The sequence below is a fragment of the Panicum virgatum genome, chromosome 3N (assembly GCF_016808335.1).
Source record: "Panicum virgatum strain AP13 chromosome 3N, P.virgatum_v5, whole genome shotgun sequence".
NCBI lineage: Eukaryota > Viridiplantae > Streptophyta > Magnoliopsida > Poales > Poaceae > Panicum > Panicum virgatum.
Window position 1 is genome coordinate 11470213 of NC_053147.1, and position 16496 is coordinate 11486708.

General features: G+C 51.7%; 3 protein-coding genes across 3 annotated transcripts; 2 read left to right on the forward strand and 1 right to left on the reverse strand.

The window, feature by feature from the left end:
• The first annotated feature begins 1053 nt into the window (after window positions 1-1053).
• On the forward strand, window positions 1054-3832 carry LOC120664265 (phosphoenolpyruvate/phosphate translocator 3, chloroplastic-like). The gene is made up of 9 exons (XM_039943399.1): window positions 1054-1452; window positions 1551-1673; window positions 1963-2115; window positions 2205-2290; window positions 2375-2459; window positions 2569-2688; window positions 2779-2847; window positions 3179-3308; window positions 3408-3832. Exons 1-9 carry the CDS (start codon window positions 1054-1056, stop codon window positions 3482-3484), a joined length of 1242 nt encoding a protein of 413 aa, XP_039799333.1. The 3' UTR covers window positions 3485-3832.
• Window positions 3833-10901: 7069 nt separating this feature from the next.
• On the reverse strand, window positions 10902-14389 carry LOC120664267 (phospholipase D alpha 1-like). Its single transcript, XM_039943401.1, has 2 exons — window positions 13506-14389; window positions 10902-13443 (listed from the first exon to the last, which is right to left on the reverse strand). The coding sequence occupies exons 1-2, from the start codon at window positions 13728-13730 to the stop codon at window positions 11074-11076; spliced, it is 2595 nt and encodes an 864-aa protein (XP_039799335.1). The 5' UTR covers window positions 13731-14389; the 3' UTR covers window positions 10902-11073.
• LOC120664266 (embryo-specific protein ATS3-like) lies at window positions 14292-15218 on the forward strand. The gene has a single exon (XM_039943400.1). The coding sequence runs from the start codon at window positions 14305-14307 to the stop codon at window positions 15040-15042; it is 738 nt and encodes a 245-aa protein (XP_039799334.1). The 5' UTR covers window positions 14292-14304; the 3' UTR covers window positions 15043-15218.
• The last annotated feature ends 1278 nt before the right edge of the window (window positions 15219-16496 follow it).

Below are 16496 nucleotides of genomic sequence, written 5' to 3' on the forward strand. Positions count from 1 at the left end.
ATTTATTAATTAAATATCTTTTTACTAGTTTTTTTAAAATTGCCACATGTCAACCCTTAATGTAATATATATATTTTTAGATTTTAAAAACATTTGTGTTCGGCACGTGGGCCTCTGCTAGTTTTAGTAACAAACTATGGTTCGTCTACAACAGATAGTGTTTTATTTTTTCGAGGCAATAAAATATATAGTGGTTAGGATAACTCTGATGGAGATAGTTGTGCATGTACCGTAGCTAGCCATTACCTACCACCCGGATATATTTTGGACTTTTTTTGCTACTGCTGAATTTTTTTAAAAAAATCTGCTACTGTTGTTTTTACAAAAACAATATATTTGTACACGCAGTTTGCCTCCATTTCAAGTACCACCACCTGGTACACGTTTTTTTTTCGTTCCCAAACTTACACTGTTAAACACTGCTCAGAAAAAAGAAGAATGGGGATCTGCCATCTGGACGCTGACGGCCGAAAACGCATTCGAGAGTGGCTGCTGGTCCCGGCCCCCGTCCCCGTGCGGTCACCATCATGCGAGCTCGTGGCCGGGAATCCGGAAAACCCACGCGCTGGTCGCCAGAAAAGGGCTCTGCAACAGTGGCAGCTTCAACCTGCCCGGCCACCGTGCGCTCGGGGGCACCCGCCCCCCTTTCGTCTCCCTTCGCCGAAACCGCGCCGCGCGTCCGGTCGCCCCCGCCCCTCCCTCCCCTCGCTCCGGTAGCCCGCTCCGCTCCACGCCTTCCACACTTCTACTCCACTACCGTCCGCTTCCCACCGCCCCGCCACGGGCGCGCCCGGCACGCCGGCACCAGCCCACCGATCCCTTTCCTTCTCGAACTCCTCCCCTCCAGTTCTCTTCCCCTGCTGCGCGCCATAAATGGCCGCGCCGTGACAGCGGCAGCGCACCGCCCTTCCTCGCTCGGCCCCCCTCTGGCCCCCCTCCTCCTTCCAGAAACCGCGCCAAGCCCACCCGGATTCGCGGCCATTGCCCATACGCGAGCCAAGAACCGAGGAGGGGACCGCGAGAACCCAAAAAAACAGGAGGGAGCGCCGCGAGATGCAGAGCATGGCGGCGGCGTGCTCGTCCTCCTCCTCCTCCAGAGCCTGCGCCGCGGCGCGCCGCTCGTACCCATCCCCCGCCCTGCCTTCCTCGCGCCACGTCGCGCTCTCGCCCTCACCGTCCTCCGCCCCTTCTTCTCATGGCTGCCGCTGGCCGGTCGCCGGCGCCGGCGCGCCGGCGCTCTCGCTCGGCATTCGCGGGGGCCTGCGGCCGCTCCCGTCGCCCCTGCTCGCGGCGAGGACGCGGGCGGCGGCGGCAGTGGCCGCGTCGCCGCCGGCGGCAGACGGGGGCGGAAAACCCGAGGGCACTGACGGCATTCCACGGACGCTGCAGCTCGGGGCCATGATCATCGTCTGGTACCTGCTCAACATCTACTTCAACATCTACAACAAGCTGGTCAGACATTTCGTCCCTATTCAATCCTCGGGTCATTTCCTAATGGATTCTTCAACAGAATCGAATCTTCAAGTTGTTTTCACCTGTGATTCGCTCAGGTTCTCAAAGCCGTGCCCTTTCCGTACACCATCACCACCTTCCAGTTCGCATCCGGATCCTTCTTCATCGCGCTCATGTGGCTGCTGAATCTGCATCCGAGACCGAGGCTCTCCCTCAAACAGGTATAATAACAATATTACTAATCTTCCACTAAAAAAGAATATTACTAATCTTTTGTTGTTACCTGTTGATGATGTAAAATCATGAGATATAACAAGCTAGCCTGAAAGCCTGTTCAATTCCACGGGTGCCTGTTGAAAATTGAAATATATATTTCTGAAGCAGAGTTGTCTTTGTCATTGTTTCGTAGTATCTAACTGAGTACTACATTTGACCAAACTACAGCATTATAAAATTTGTTTACTCATATGACGTGGACATGTGGTGAGTTGTTTTTGTTTGCTGATGCAGTATGCAAAGATCCTGCCTCTTGCTTTGATCCACATGCTGGGAAATGTTTTTACCAATGTGAGTTTGGGCAAGGTGGCTGTCTCCTTCACGCACACCATCAAGGCCATGGAGCCCTTATTCTCTGTCCTCCTCTCTGTCATGTTCCTTGGAGAGGTAATTGGTTTGCGCCTTTGTGGATATTTTCATCTTAATAATGGAATACTCCATATAATATTTGTTCCCCTGTTCTATTATTTTTACAGACACCTTCTGCATTGGTGTTGGGTTCGCTCGTCCCTATTGTTGGTGGAGTTGTATTGGCATCCATGACTGAAGTTTCTTTCAACTGGTAAGTGGTGCCTTCAATGTGTCAAGTCAAAGAGTTCACTGCAAGCAATATGGTGCATTTGATTCTAATATACTGAGAAAACAGGATTGGATTTTGGAGCGCCATGGCTTCAAATCTTACCAACCAATCACGGAATGTTTTATGCAAGAAACTTCTCACTGATGAAGAGGTGACCCCCCCCCCCCCCCACACACACACACAAAAGTACATTGCCAACAGTGCAGCACAGTATGTTCTGTGAACACTGCAGCTCCTCACACAACTTGTTCTTATTACAGGACAGTTTTGATGATATAAACCTGTTCTCAATAATGACTGTCATGGCATTCTTGTTATCTGCTCCACTGATGCTATCTGTAGAAGGCATCAAGTTTAATCCATCGTACCTGCAGAGTGCTGTAAGTCTTGCCAACTTTGAAAAGAAATTCCAAATATTTGTTCACTAATGCGTAAGAATTTGGCTAACACTAAATTTTCTGGGTTTGCAGGGAGTTAATGTAAAAGAGCTATGTGTGAATGCAGCACTTGCTGGAACATGTTTCCATTTTTACCAACAGGTGAGGCCAGTCTCCGCTAAAATTCAATTTTTGTGATCTCTCAGAGGTTGCTAAAATTTGTCTGTTAGTGGCTACTGTGTTTGGCTACTTAGATCGAAACAAACGTACTATTTGTTAGCTGATAATATATATGTGGTCCCGTTTTGTCCACTGCTTTACTACTGTGGTCATGCGCTCCAATTCAAATATGGTACCTATAACAATGTTGAATAGTTAACATTTTGAGCCTTCAAGGTACAAGGTTTCACTGCATAAGCTTCTATTAGTTTTACAGTGAATTTTGTTCCACATAGGCTTACATATGACAATGTTTCTATTTGTTTCTTGGCAGGTTTCATACAGTTTATTGGCTAGAGTATCTCCTGTGACCCATTCGGTTACCAACTCTCTCAAACGGGTGGTGGTCATCGTGTCATCTGTTCTCTTCTTCAGAACTCCACTTTCACCTATAAATGCCTTAGGCATGTCACACCTAGACTGATGCTATGCTTGATGCATGTACCAATAACCCATCATCCAATTTAGCTGTATCTAAATTGCATCATTGTTCTTGCTTGCAGGAACTGGTATTGCTCTTGCTGGAGTTTTCCTGTACTCTCAATTCAAAAAGGCAAAACCAAAGTCTAAGGCTGCATAAATACAACCACCTGGTGAGGTAACAAACTATAGAAGGATCAAGAATTCGGGAACTGTCAACTGATGTGGTGAAATGGACTTGCCTTCATAGTAGCAAACATGAAACAGGTGTTGTTTCTCCAAGTTTGTCTTAACCATATTCTCTTGTCAGCTTCTTTGGCTGTGAGAATCCTGTACACAATAGTCAAGAGGTTGTGGTGGAACAGTACCGAAATAGCATTGTCAGATAGTTTTCAAGAGAATGCAAATTTTGGCACATACTCGTAGTTCTCATTTAGTGGTAGCCTGATACTCTTTGATGTGATTGCTTGAAAAAAAAACTCTTCGATGTGGATGAGATTTATCCGTCTCTTTGCTTTTTAAGTCATTCTTTGTAAAATTGGCAGAACGGTCACAATAGATCGGCATCACATCAAAACATAGTTAAGTTTTTTTTCTTTCTTATTCTATTTTCTACCTCTTAGGAGGTCAGAGGATAGATAAATCTGGATCCTTGAATTTTGAAAGAGAAACTAATTTATTGAAATCTGCTGGTGGCGAGTGGCGTGAGCGCCTCCTCTTCCTCCTCCAAAGTTGTTGGATCTACGTGCACATTCGTGTTACAAATTTTTTTTCTAAAAAAGCGTACAGCTAGATATGTGTTTTCGATGTTATCATTATGCTATTTGTTCAGAGTTATGACTGGTTGCATTTTTGAAATGCTCCTATGCATCATGGAGGTGGACACTAGCGCGTATAAAACAGGCCTTGGCCAACTGTTGTTACCTGGCAAGTAAACTGCTCTAGGTGTACCCTATTACTGGTATTTTGCAATGAAAAGCAACTGAAAGAATTGCCAGACGGTACATTTAGAGCCTCTTTGAACAAAAAAAATGTTCCTATAACAAACAAAAGACTAAACATATAGAAAAGAAATTGTTACACTCCCAGATGTCCCGTGATGAGATGGCAAAAAAGAGCAAACGGTGCATGCAATCTGCTCATGGTTGTGTGATGTGCCTGGAGAGGATAAAAAAAAAGCAAACGGTGCATCAAGCACGACTTTTTTTTATCGAATACGCAAAAGATTTGTGTATCTTTGTGATTAAGGTAGAAAAGTTTGTTACAGACAACACGCTTCAACGAGCGCCTAGGATATGGTCTAGAGGATTACAGCTGTGGGCTGGACCATCCTAGCAAGGGAAAACAGAGTTCGATATTACATAAATGATAGTCAACCAAAGAAGACAGCGAATCAGCCTAGGAAGCCAGCTTGCGCTTCCGCCTCTGCTGGCACTGACTCATTCCCGATGTCGTCGTTGAAGAGCGCAGCTAGCGCCTTGGCGTTGGAAGTGTCAGGCTTGTAAAGGTCCTCGTAGGCCTTCACTGCCGAGGCGCTTGGTGTTGCCCCCGCGGTGGCCAAACCCAGACGCTGCATGACTAGGATCTCGCCTCGCTTAGAAGCAGGCACCCGAGAGAGGCTTTGAGCCGCCTGGCGCTTGCTTCGCCGCGGTGGTAGCATGACCTTTACAGACAGTTGCTTGGGCGGTTCACGGATCAGCGGGGAGGCAATCTTACTCGTCACTTTGTTGACGAAGAGCTCGAGGCGGTCGGCGAAGTCATCCACCGGTGGTGTACTGGGAGGAACAACATTCACCGTGGGTCCGGCAGGACCAAAGCCTGGTGGGCAGCCCTCATCATGCCCCGAGGCTGCGCCGCCATGCGTGTGCTCCTGCAGAGATGAGCCCGTAGGCGAGTCCGCAACCCGCAAGGTGGGGCGCGGCGGTGGCGTCTGCAGCACCGAGTCGTCGTACTGGGGCGGCATCTGCTGCCTTCCAGGAAGGCCGCAGGTGTGGGCCACCTCGGCCGGTGGCTCATCCTCAAGCCGAGCAGCTGCCAGAGCAGCACCCAGCTCCTGACAGAAGCAGCGAACTCCTCCAGTATCGGGTCATCCGTGGTATCACGACTGTTAGGTGTGTGACAAGTAAGGCTGGACGAAAAACTCGAAACTCGCTAGCTCGCTCGACTCGCTCGTTAGTAGCTCGGCTCGAGCTCGACTCGTTTTATAATGAGCCAGCTTAAGCTGGCTCGCGAGCTGCTCGCGAGCCATAACGAGCCAAGATAAATAACAAATATTGTATGAATTAGTTGAAACGATCAACGAATAATGGTTGATCATGGTCATGGATGATAACATACTTATATTTTTTATTATAAAATTCACATTATTTTATTTATTTTACTTTAAATATGTATGTGATGTATTTTTTTATAGATTTACGGTTATCATCTCTATGTAAATATTTTTATACTCTGGCTCGCGAGCCAAACGAGCTAGCTCGAGCCACTAACGAGCCGAGCCGAGCTAGCTTTTTGGCTCGTTTGTATAACGAGCTATAACGAGTCGAGCCATAACGAGCCGAGCTATAACGAGCCGAGCCACTAACGAGCCGAGCTGGCTCGATATCCAGCCCTAGTCACAAGGCCACAGGGTGAGTAATGGGTCGGTCCCGAGCAGCCATGTCCCCGGGACAGTATCACCGTGAGCGGCCCGAGCAGGTACCGCATCGCCGGAGGAACTGGTCGAAGCACCCGAGATGCTGCCCCTTGTCCGCCCCAGGCCTCTCGAACGACGCCGTCGACGCTTGCCTCCGGCATGTGCAGCAACAGCCAGCGACGGCCCGTCATGGCCACGGGCAACCGAGTTGCCAGTTCGTGGCGAACGCGGCCGCTTGCAGTCGCGAGCAAGATGTCGGAATCCGAGGCAGCGAAGACACCTTGTTGGTAGCTTGCAATCTGCACGGCGATGCTTGTAAGAGAGACAGTTCAGGCATCGGCCTCTCAGCTCCGCCGGAAGAGGTCGACGCGGCGGCGGCGGCGGCTGGCGGGCGGGGTGGCGCCCAGCGTCGGCACTATTGTCGTCCGTCCGGCGGGGCAGGACCTCGCGCCACCCATCAGCATTAGGAGACGAGAAGCGGCGGGGACGGCGACGCGGAGCCGGGTGCTCCGTCACCTTGGGGCCGAGGTGTTGGTGCACCGGCGTGCGGCGTGGCTCCCGGCGTTGGTTGCGCCGCACTGACGCGACGGTGTTGGGGACGGAGACCCGCTCGCGGCGACCAAGGCGCTGACGAGCAGGGACGCGTCCATCCACTGGCCGAGCCGGCAAGCCGAGCACAAGCTGCGGGCGCGGCCGGCTGCGCTTCCTCCGTCTTCGCCTCGATCCATGCCGCCCAGCATCGGCACGGCCACGGCCCGTGTCCACGACAGGCTGGGCGCGCGGCGGAGCCGAAGCCACCTGCTTCTGCGGGCGACAAACGACATCCACAAAGGTAGCGCGGCGGTCGTCAGCGGGCTCCTCGCCGTCATCGTCCGCCCACCGTTGGCTCTTCGAGCGCCCTCCCGAGAAGGCCGGGAAGAACGGAGGCGCGCTCGGCGAGAGCGAGGACGAGCTGGGGGACGCCGGCGGCGCAGCGGTGGTGGCCGGCACCAAAGGCGAGGGCGCCCCAGATCTGGCCCCCAAGCCAGGCTGTGGGGAGGCCACGGCGACGGCGCCGCATCCAGCGCATGGCGGCGTGGAGGGCGAGGGGATGCAGGTGGAGGAGGCCTCCTCCATGGAGCCCGGCGGCCTCGGCGTCCACCCGTCGTGCGGCGCAGCCCCGCATCCCGCGAGCTCGGGCGCTCCCCCAGGCCCGGACGTGCGTGTTGGGGGAGGGGAAGGGGAGTTAGGAAGGCGAGGGGAGAGGATGGAAGGGGAGGCCGCCGCCGCCGTGGCGGCGGCCGCTGGGAGGGAGCCAGGGCCCCTAGGGAGATGTCACTGTCATCCTGTCATGATTTTTTTTTTTTTTGAAACATAGTGCGAATGCTGCACGCTTTATATTAGGGGTGGTAATGGGCCATGGCCCTAATGGCCTCTTCACAGCCCAATAAAGTCTTTAAAATTTTTAGTTCAAAAATATATATGTTTAGAGCCCGGTCCTTTTAGGGCCCGATCCTTAGATTTTCTAGTTCAAAATATTGAGCCCTTTACCACCCTTATTTATACCCTTATGAATTACACTTGGGATTAGTGATGATGTCATCTGATGTGTTTCACTCCTGAGTTGTTACACCCAACAAGTTCAACTTCATTCATACATGTGCTGTGTGTAGACACAATGTATGTGCTTTCCCAGCATTTTATTTATTTTTCTTTTGAAATAGGTCCTTCAAAGATGATGCGATTGCTTTACGAGTGAGATGAATTCGATCTGAGGGTTTAAGATTCAGTAATCAGCAGAGTGGTGATAAGCCACGTAAGACTGAGTCCAACAGGAATATGCATTTTGGAGAGGCAAAATGCGCTTTGCCTCGTGTGTACAGTGAATGACACGGATGGCAAAAGTTGACTACTCCAATAGGTGTGCATTTTGGAGAGGCAAAACGTGCCGGCCACCCGCACGCCCGGCCGCCGCCACACGTTGCTAGCCCAGCACGCTTGTCATTTACCTTTGAGGAGAGAGGAAGTGTATTTTTGCATCTCCTCTCTCCTCCAAAGGCAGTTTGCCCCCTTTTTGCATCACCTGTTGGAGAAGCTGCAGGCATGCATAGTAGGGCGCGGAGATGTATTTTGTATTTGCATGGCGGGATGCCTCATCTGTTAAAGTCAGCCTAAGAGGTAATACGGACACTGCCGGAAAGGCCCAAATACTCGCATGCCTGCACTACTGGGCTCATCTTGGGCTGTTGTCTACACTTGAGGGCTGCTATTTCGTTGCATTCTTCTTTCATTTTTTTTCTATATCCGAGTTCTCTAATAATGTTTTGGTTTCTAGAAAAAAAGGATACTTCTATTTCTAATATGCAGAATTTATATCTCTATCTCTACTATTTTTAAAGAAAGCATGATTTCACGGTCTATCATTCGAATTCTAATGAAATCCTAATCGGAACCTCTATAAATCAATCGGAATTCCAATCGAAACACATGCAATCAATACCTCGCGCAGTCACAACATCATAAATTTGGTGGTGGTGTCGTATAGGTCTGGATAAAATAAACGATAACCCCGTAACAACGCATGGGTCATATACTATGCTAGTAAGATAAAAATATCACTCGAGTTCTGCACCCCACAAGGCACAAGATGGTAATGCACCCATATTACAAGGAAAACAAAAAAGATCAAGGCCTGAAGCAAGAAGTTTGATACGAACAATATTGGGTCTCAAACCTAGACCTACAACTCAAAATCACCCTATAGTACCCAAAAACAATACTTGCTTGATATGCACCAACACCTATTCTCCCAAACAAGCTGAACACACGCATAATAAGGTGCAATCAAAGTTTCCAAAAACGGTTGACATGAACATGAGGCAACTTAATACTCTTTCCTTTTCAAATTGTAAGCCACTAGCCTATCAACCCGTACTCCTGCACATGCTAATTAGAACTAATATAAAAATAAGACTTACAGCTAATAATTATAACTATTTATCTCATGCCTTTTTTATCTATTAAATATTTTGACACGTACTTTAGATACATACTTATCATTATCTAGTTGCAATAGATTTTATTTTGCATCATACCTCATGTATGTTTCATATATATTTAATTGGACTATTTTTTTAAAATTGGTATTCTTATCTCTTCCATTATACATACATGTATATATGGTGACATATATCGTGTGTAGTATTTTTTATATAAACAATAACATAAATAATATATTAATAATAATATAAATAATAATTTAGAATTTTATATTAGTGTATTTTAATATTTTGTTATAATTATATAATTCAGATTTAGATTTCGGGGTTATTTCAAATTTTAATAATGACATAATTGGATAATTCATATGCAAATTTAGGGGGTTATTTGCAATTTTTTATAATAACATAGGTGGGTAATTTACAAGAAGATTAGGGGTTTACTTTAGATTTTTTTATAATGGCGGAGGTGGGTAATTTAGATATATGTTTAGGGGTTATTTCAGTCTATTTTCATAATAGCAGAAGTGAGTAGTTTATTAAAAAAGATGACAGATCTAATGACTATTATGATTAGTGGTGTCGGATTGATGGACATATGTTTTCTGATTTTTGTGAGAATTTCTGATATTTCTCTATTTTTTTATAGTGTCAATCTAGGATCATAGGTGGCTTCACGTGGAGGCTTAAAAGAAGCCTCCAATTAGTAATAGTAAGAACAAAGATTAGGGGTTACTTTAGATTTTTTTATAATGGTAGCGGTGGGTAATTTATATATATGTTTAGGGCTTATTTCAGTCTATTTTTATAATAGCAGAGGTGGGTAGTTTATTAAAAAAGATGACAGATCCAATGACTATTATGATTGGAGGTGTCGGATTGATGGATTGATGTTTCTGATTTTTGTGAGAATTTCTATGATTTCTTTATTTTTTTATAGTATACACCTAGGATCCTAGGTGGCTTCATTTGGAGAATTAAAGGAAGCCTCCAATTAGTAATATTAAGATTATATAGACAAAATCATAAAATTAACAACTGATATTGACAGACGTACTAACTTTGTGGATGAGAAGTTAAAATATTCACCATGAAAAATAGAAGGGCTAAAAAGAAGGGCAACGTATCTAGTGCAAGCCAAGAACCTCGTGCAAACCCGTGCAAACCTAGTAAATAAAGTTTCAAAAAATTCTGAAAAAAATCATGAATGTGCTTCTCAGCTTACCTCATCTATATATAAAATTTCATGGTCAAATTCGTCTTACTCTAGAAGTTACAAAAAAGACAAATTTTCTGACAACAATAATGGTTCAAATGCATCTCAAATTTGTCTTTTTTGTAACTTCTAGAGTAAGACGAATTTGACCATGAAATTTTATATATAGATGATGTAATCTGAGAAGCACATTCATGATTTTTTTCAAAATTTTTTGAAACTTTGTTTAGTAGGTTTGCACGGGTTTGCACGAGGTTCTTGGTTTGCACTAGATATGTTCCCAAAAAGAAGATGCAGTGAATGGAGAGTGAGAATCAAAGAAGTTGTTTTGGGTGTTCTGCTACCACTTCATGTCTTCATGTTCCAGATGAGAAGTCACTTCAATAATTAGCTCCATGCAGTCCAATTTACGAGCACTACATAGGCAAGCATTTGCCAATTACTGATATTTAGAGCTTGAGACGCGTAATTAACAAGTTTTGGGACATGATGGAGCTGCGATTAAAGGTTCAATGACCTAGGTGATATCCTCGAACAAGTTTGAGTGGTGCTGCAAGCACAAAACGTTGTACATCTGTCCTTTCTTTTTTGACATGAGCTCATTATCAATCAGCCATCTGGTTACAAATGGACATGGTTATTCTACAAGCCATTGCGCACGAAAGGGGAAAAGAACAAGAAGAACATTATCAATCAGACAACGATGCTTAAAAACCCTTTTCAGAAGTTACTAATGGCACACCTAAAATCACCATCATTTACACTGCATCAGTGCATATTTTATTTATTTTCTAAAATAAATCCAAAGCTAGTGCCGTTCTTATTCCAACAAAAACAATAATCAGCAAGATCTCCAGAGCAAAGCCAGACAAAAGAAGAAGATATATAACTAGATGAGCAGGGCAGATCAGAGCAGGCGCTTATGTGGTGAGGATGGGCGGGAGGTAGTCGGACTTGGCGCCGAGCACCCGCGCCTGGGTGTCCGGGAAGAACTCCGTCCCCGGCAGCTGCGTGACGGCGCCGTCGGCGGCGACCCCGACGGGGTACGTGAGCAGGTGCCCCGGCAGGTCGCGCTCGGGCCCGTCGCCGGCGTACAGGTCCCAGTACCTGTCGCCCATGGCGTTCACCTTGCGCACGCACTCGAGGCTGTCCGGCCGGGTGAAGGCGTCGTCCACCGCGCCCAGGTGCTCGTACCACAGAGACATCCGGAAGCCGTGCACCTGCCCCCTCGCCGGCCGGCTCGCCGCCGCCAGGTGGTGCGGCTGGTAGGCGCCCATGGCGATCTCCGAGTCCCGCGCGCCGTCCATGGACCTCTGGTTGATGTTGGCCGACCCCACGATGATGTACTCGTCATCCACGATCATCATCTTGGTGTGGACGTAGATCATGAACCTCCTGTTCTGTTGGGCCCGGATGTAGTCGGTGTCGGGCTCCGCCTCCTCCGTGGGCACGTACTCGCCGGGCCTCTTGGCCTCCCGGTTGCCGAGGCAGAAGAAGGTGAGGTAGTCCCTGGGGTTGGCGTCGATCCCCTTGGCCTGGATCGCCTGCGCGATGTCGGTGTACATCATCTCCATGGTCCTCCTCTGCCAGTCCAGGATGGCCTGCACGGAGCCGCTCTCCGGGATGCCCTCCGGCCACATGGGCATGACGACGTACACGGCGAAGCGCTCGCCGGCCTCGATCTTGCTCACCACCTTCATGGACAGCTCCTTGGGGATGAGGTGCGCCGCGCCGATGTCCTCGGGCCTGATGCCGTCGGGCCTCCAGCAGTAGGAGCTGCCCAGGAAGTACTGGTTCTCGATGTAGATGAAGCTCCGGGCGCGGCGGATGGCGTGGATGTAGGCGTCCTGGATGCTCCGGTCGATGATCTGGTCCTTGCCGCTGACGAGCCCGGCCCTGGTGGCGTCGTCGGGGGTGTCGGGGAACCCGAAGGCGGCGCCGCCGTCGATGGACCGGAACAGCTGCACGCTCCAGGCCTCGCCGTCCTCCGGGAACGTGACGGGCGACGGCGGGATGATCTCGTCGGCGAGGTCCCGGAGCTGGATGAGGAGGTCCTTGCCGCCCTGCTTGCGCCACCGCTGCTCGAAGTTGTAGAGCACGTCCCAGGCCACGGGGCCCTCGAGGCGGCAGTGGATGTCGTGCCAGGGCTCCCGGGGCCCGCCCTTGGCGATGGCGGCCGTCGCGAAGTTGGGCTGGTGGAAGTCGTCGTGGTGCGCCGTGTCCAGCGTCCGGAACAGCGAGTGCACCGGCGTGTCGTAGCGGCCGTCGCAGAGGTCCAGCCCGCCCACGAAGCTGACGATCCTCCGCTTACTCCGCCGGCCCGCCGGCATGTCGTGGTCGACGACGACGATCTTCTGGTGGTGCGTGAACATGGTGGAGATCTGCAGGTCCTGCACGATGCTCCCGGAGTCGTCGGGGTTCCGGGGGCACAGCACGCAGTGCACGTCGGTGCCCTGGAAGTAGTTCATGGTCTCCTCGTCGTGCGTGGCCATGAGGCCGTCCTTTTTTAGCACCCCGACGGAGGTGCGGTCGTCCCAGACCAGCATCAGCACCCGGACGCCCTCGCCGGCCTTTTTCTTGAGCAGCTCGCCGAGCGTGACGCCGCCGCCGGGCTTGGGCCGGCCGCCGTCCCTGACCAGCGTGATCTCGGTGTAGACCGACCAGCCGGTGATGTAGATGAGGTGCCTGGCGCCGCTGATGGCGTCGAAGATGTCCTCCCAACAGCGGTGCGGCTCGTAGCACCGGCCGCCGTCGAGCGGGATCCTCGGGACGAAGCCGTCGGGGACGTGCGCGTCCTGGTACAGCGTGACCCTGCACCCCTGGCGCTGCGAGAAGAAGGTGTAGGGCACGCCGGGGTACCTGCCGCTGCGGACGCCGCGGCCCCAGCTGTGGTCCTTGGAGATGTCGAAGTACTGGAGCTTGACGTGGACCCTGGCGCCGCCCTCGAGCGGCCTGCGGTCCTTGTCGTCGTCGTCGCAGAGCGGCAGCCAGCGGTCGAGCTCCTGGCCGCCGAAGATGTCGCGGACGGGGAGGTAGCCGACGCCGACGGTGGAGGCTCCGATGGGGTTCTTGGCCCGGATGGTGAAGACGACGTCGGAGGCGAGGTGCGCGCAGTAGACGTGGAAGGACTCGTACCAGCGCGGGCTGGCCGTCTCGTCGGTGAGCGTGCGGGTGCGCCCCACGCGGGCCTTGTCCAGGCCGATGGTGGCGTAGATCTTGCTGGTGCCCTTGCCCACGCCCACCGTGTCCTCGATCCCCTCCACCAGCTGATGATCGAGTAGTTCAATTCCCTCAGAATTTCAAATTGCATTGTTGCAGAGGAGGAGAAGAAGAAATGCTGATCCCGGGGAACCTTGCGGAGGAAGCCGGGCGCCTGGCTGCTGGGTCGGCTGGAGTTGGAGATCTCCTCGGCCTCGAAGATGGTGACATGAAGCGAGCCATGGAGCAGGATCTTCGCCATCGTCGCTCCGGTCGACGCGCTGAAGACAGGTTGAGGAGCAGGAAGCAAATCGGGGCTAGTGACCTCGCCGATGGGTTTAAGGAGAGGACGGGGAGCCGGCCATGCCCATGCCGGCATGCCGCCATGCGTGGAAGGAGATCAGGAATAGTAAACCGAGGATCGGAGCAGCGCAAACCGAGTGACCGGACATCGCTGCATGTTGTTCGCCGAGCCATGCTCCAAACATGCGACATGTCACCACGCCACACTCCCCCTTGTGAAAATGACCAATTGGAATTGGAGTACAAGCCAATGGTGTGGCCAGTTCCTGTCTGATACTTTATACAATTTTGTACACGGTCTATCCAGTATTTTGTTTTTTTTTGAAGGAAAACTATCCAGTATTTTGTTTGGGGACAGTTAGTTTATCATGAACTTCAACTTAAGTTTGTAACAGAAAATATCGATCCCAATGCAATAAAGGGCATTTGGTCTAGTGGTATGATTCTCGCTTAGGGTCGAGAGGTCCCGCGTTCAATTCTCGGAATGCCCCTGCTTTTTTTTGTCGGCAGTTTTTTTTTCCGGCTGGGCCTACTCGCTGCTGGCCCGGTGGATGCGCTCGCGCCCACAGCCCACTTCATCATGGGCACCACAGAAAACGTGCGGGCCTGGATCCAGTGACTCGGCCTCGGCCCTCCACTCGCCTGCCGCCATGTCGCCCAGGCGTTTCTGGTCCCCGACACAGCAGCACCATCCTCGCCGCCGACGTCACCCGCGCCTGCTCTGCTCCTACATCAATCGCCACCCCCATCCCCTCCCGCTCCGCTACATCAATGCGCAGCCGGCGATGGCCGCTCCCACCGGCTACGCTGCCGCACCCCTCCGCGGCCTTGCGCTCCCGCTGCTGCTGCTCTCCGCCGTCATCCTGCTCGCGCTCGCGCCCTCCTCCTCCACCGCCGCCGCCGCGGCGGCCCGGGCGTGCACGTACACGCTCCGGGTGAAGACGTCCTGCGCGTCGCCGGCGCCGCGGTCGTCGGACGCCGTGAGCGTCGCGTTCGGGGACGCGTACCGCAACGAGGCCCACGCGCCGCGGCTCCCCACGTCGGGCGGGCGCGCGCTGGAGCGGTGCGGCACCGACACGTTCCGCGTGCCGGGCCCCTGCGGCTACGGCGTCTGCTACCTCTACCTCCGCCGCGACGGCCGCGACGGTTGGGCGCCCGAGTGGGTGCAGGTCGTCCAGCCCGGCCCGCGCGCGCCGGCCGCGGCCACCTTCTACTTCGGCGACCCGCTGCCCGACGGCGTCTGGTACGGCCACGACCGGTGCCCCAAGGCCAAGGGCAAGGCCGCCGGCGCTGACGATGGTGAGCACCCGGCGGCGGCGACCACCGACGACGCGCCGCTCGCCAGCAACTTCACGGGGATGAAACCACCGATCCAACCGCAACCTTGACCCACCAGAGAACCAGAGCATTCTCGAAACTTCGACAGCGTCCATGGATTGGTGCATTGGAGTCGCCTAGCTCTGCTTCTTCGCCTGTTCGCATCAATATAAGCAACGATTAATAAGAGCAATGTTCGCGCCCCTATTTGCGTATGTGGATTTGAATCGGCAGCTGAGATTGTTCATCTGATCTTGCTCAGGCACGCAAGGTAAAACCGTGTTCGATAGTTCCGGTGCACGTAGGATCTACGATCAATTTAAAAAGTTTTTTTTTCTTCCCGTTCTCTTCCGTGCAGCCCGTGAAGCTTCTGCTCGTTCCTTTCCGAGAAAAAAAGAAAGAAACGCTTCCGCTCGTACCAGTCCCCATCTCGCTCCCGTGGACCAATGAACGCACAAGATTATCCTTGCAGATGAAGGAGAAACAGATGGAGGAGAGCCTCGAGCAGTCACTCTCTAGCATTGGAGAAGACGCCGCCCGCGCTACCTGCCCATCTTGTATGTCTCTGTCGAGCACTCGAGGGAGGGGTCTGCAGGGCCGTGATCGAGACCGCGAGCGGCTTGTTTATTTTATTTTATTATTATTTTATTGTAGGGGAGGGGGTCTGCAGAGCCACAGCGAGACACATCACGTCAGGGCACGGCGGCACCACGCGGCACCGGCACTACGCGGCACCGGCACGACCCTACGAGGGTGCCGGCGTGCCGTGCCGTGCGGCACGCCAGGCCGCCGGCTGCGTGGGAGCGGCGGCGGGGACAGGGGGCGGCGGAGGCGGCGCGCGCGGCGCGACTGTGGGAGACAGCGAGAGAGAGGGCGCGGAGAGAGGAGAGAGGCATCGGGAGGGAGAGGGAGGGACGGAACGGGAGGGGGCGGCGGCAGGAGGATGGGGGATGTGGGAAGGAAAAGTGCTGTTGATTTTTATATCTAGCTTTGCAAAATGGGTCATTAAAAGGCCATCTCTGTTGGTGTTATCGGGCCGGCATCATGCCAGCCCATTAGTCGTGCCGTACCCGTGCTAATGTCGCGGGCCAGACCTGTGGTCCAGGCACTATATATATATAAACCGTGCCTCGTGCCGGCACTGGTACTATGGTGTTGTGCCCATGCCGTACTAGTGTCGTGTTTTTTCGGATCGCTCAAGCGCGGGCGGGCTGGACACTATGTTGGGGCCGTGTCGCTCTCATCCTCGCGCACGGCCTGGGCTGGGCCTGCTGCTGCAGTCCGTCCTCGCCGCCGTGTAATGTACCGTTTGGTTTGGAGAGTGAGTAGTATGATGTTATGATTCTTGAAGACTTAAAGTGGTTCTATTTTATGTTTGGTAGGAGAGATAGGATAATACTTCCTCCGTCTCAAAATAAATTGCAATTCTAGGATCAAATGCGCAAACCAATGCTAAATATAAAATTACCAAAATACTAGTTGTCTTTTATGATGAGTAGATGAGATGTTACTTGTTTTATTAGGA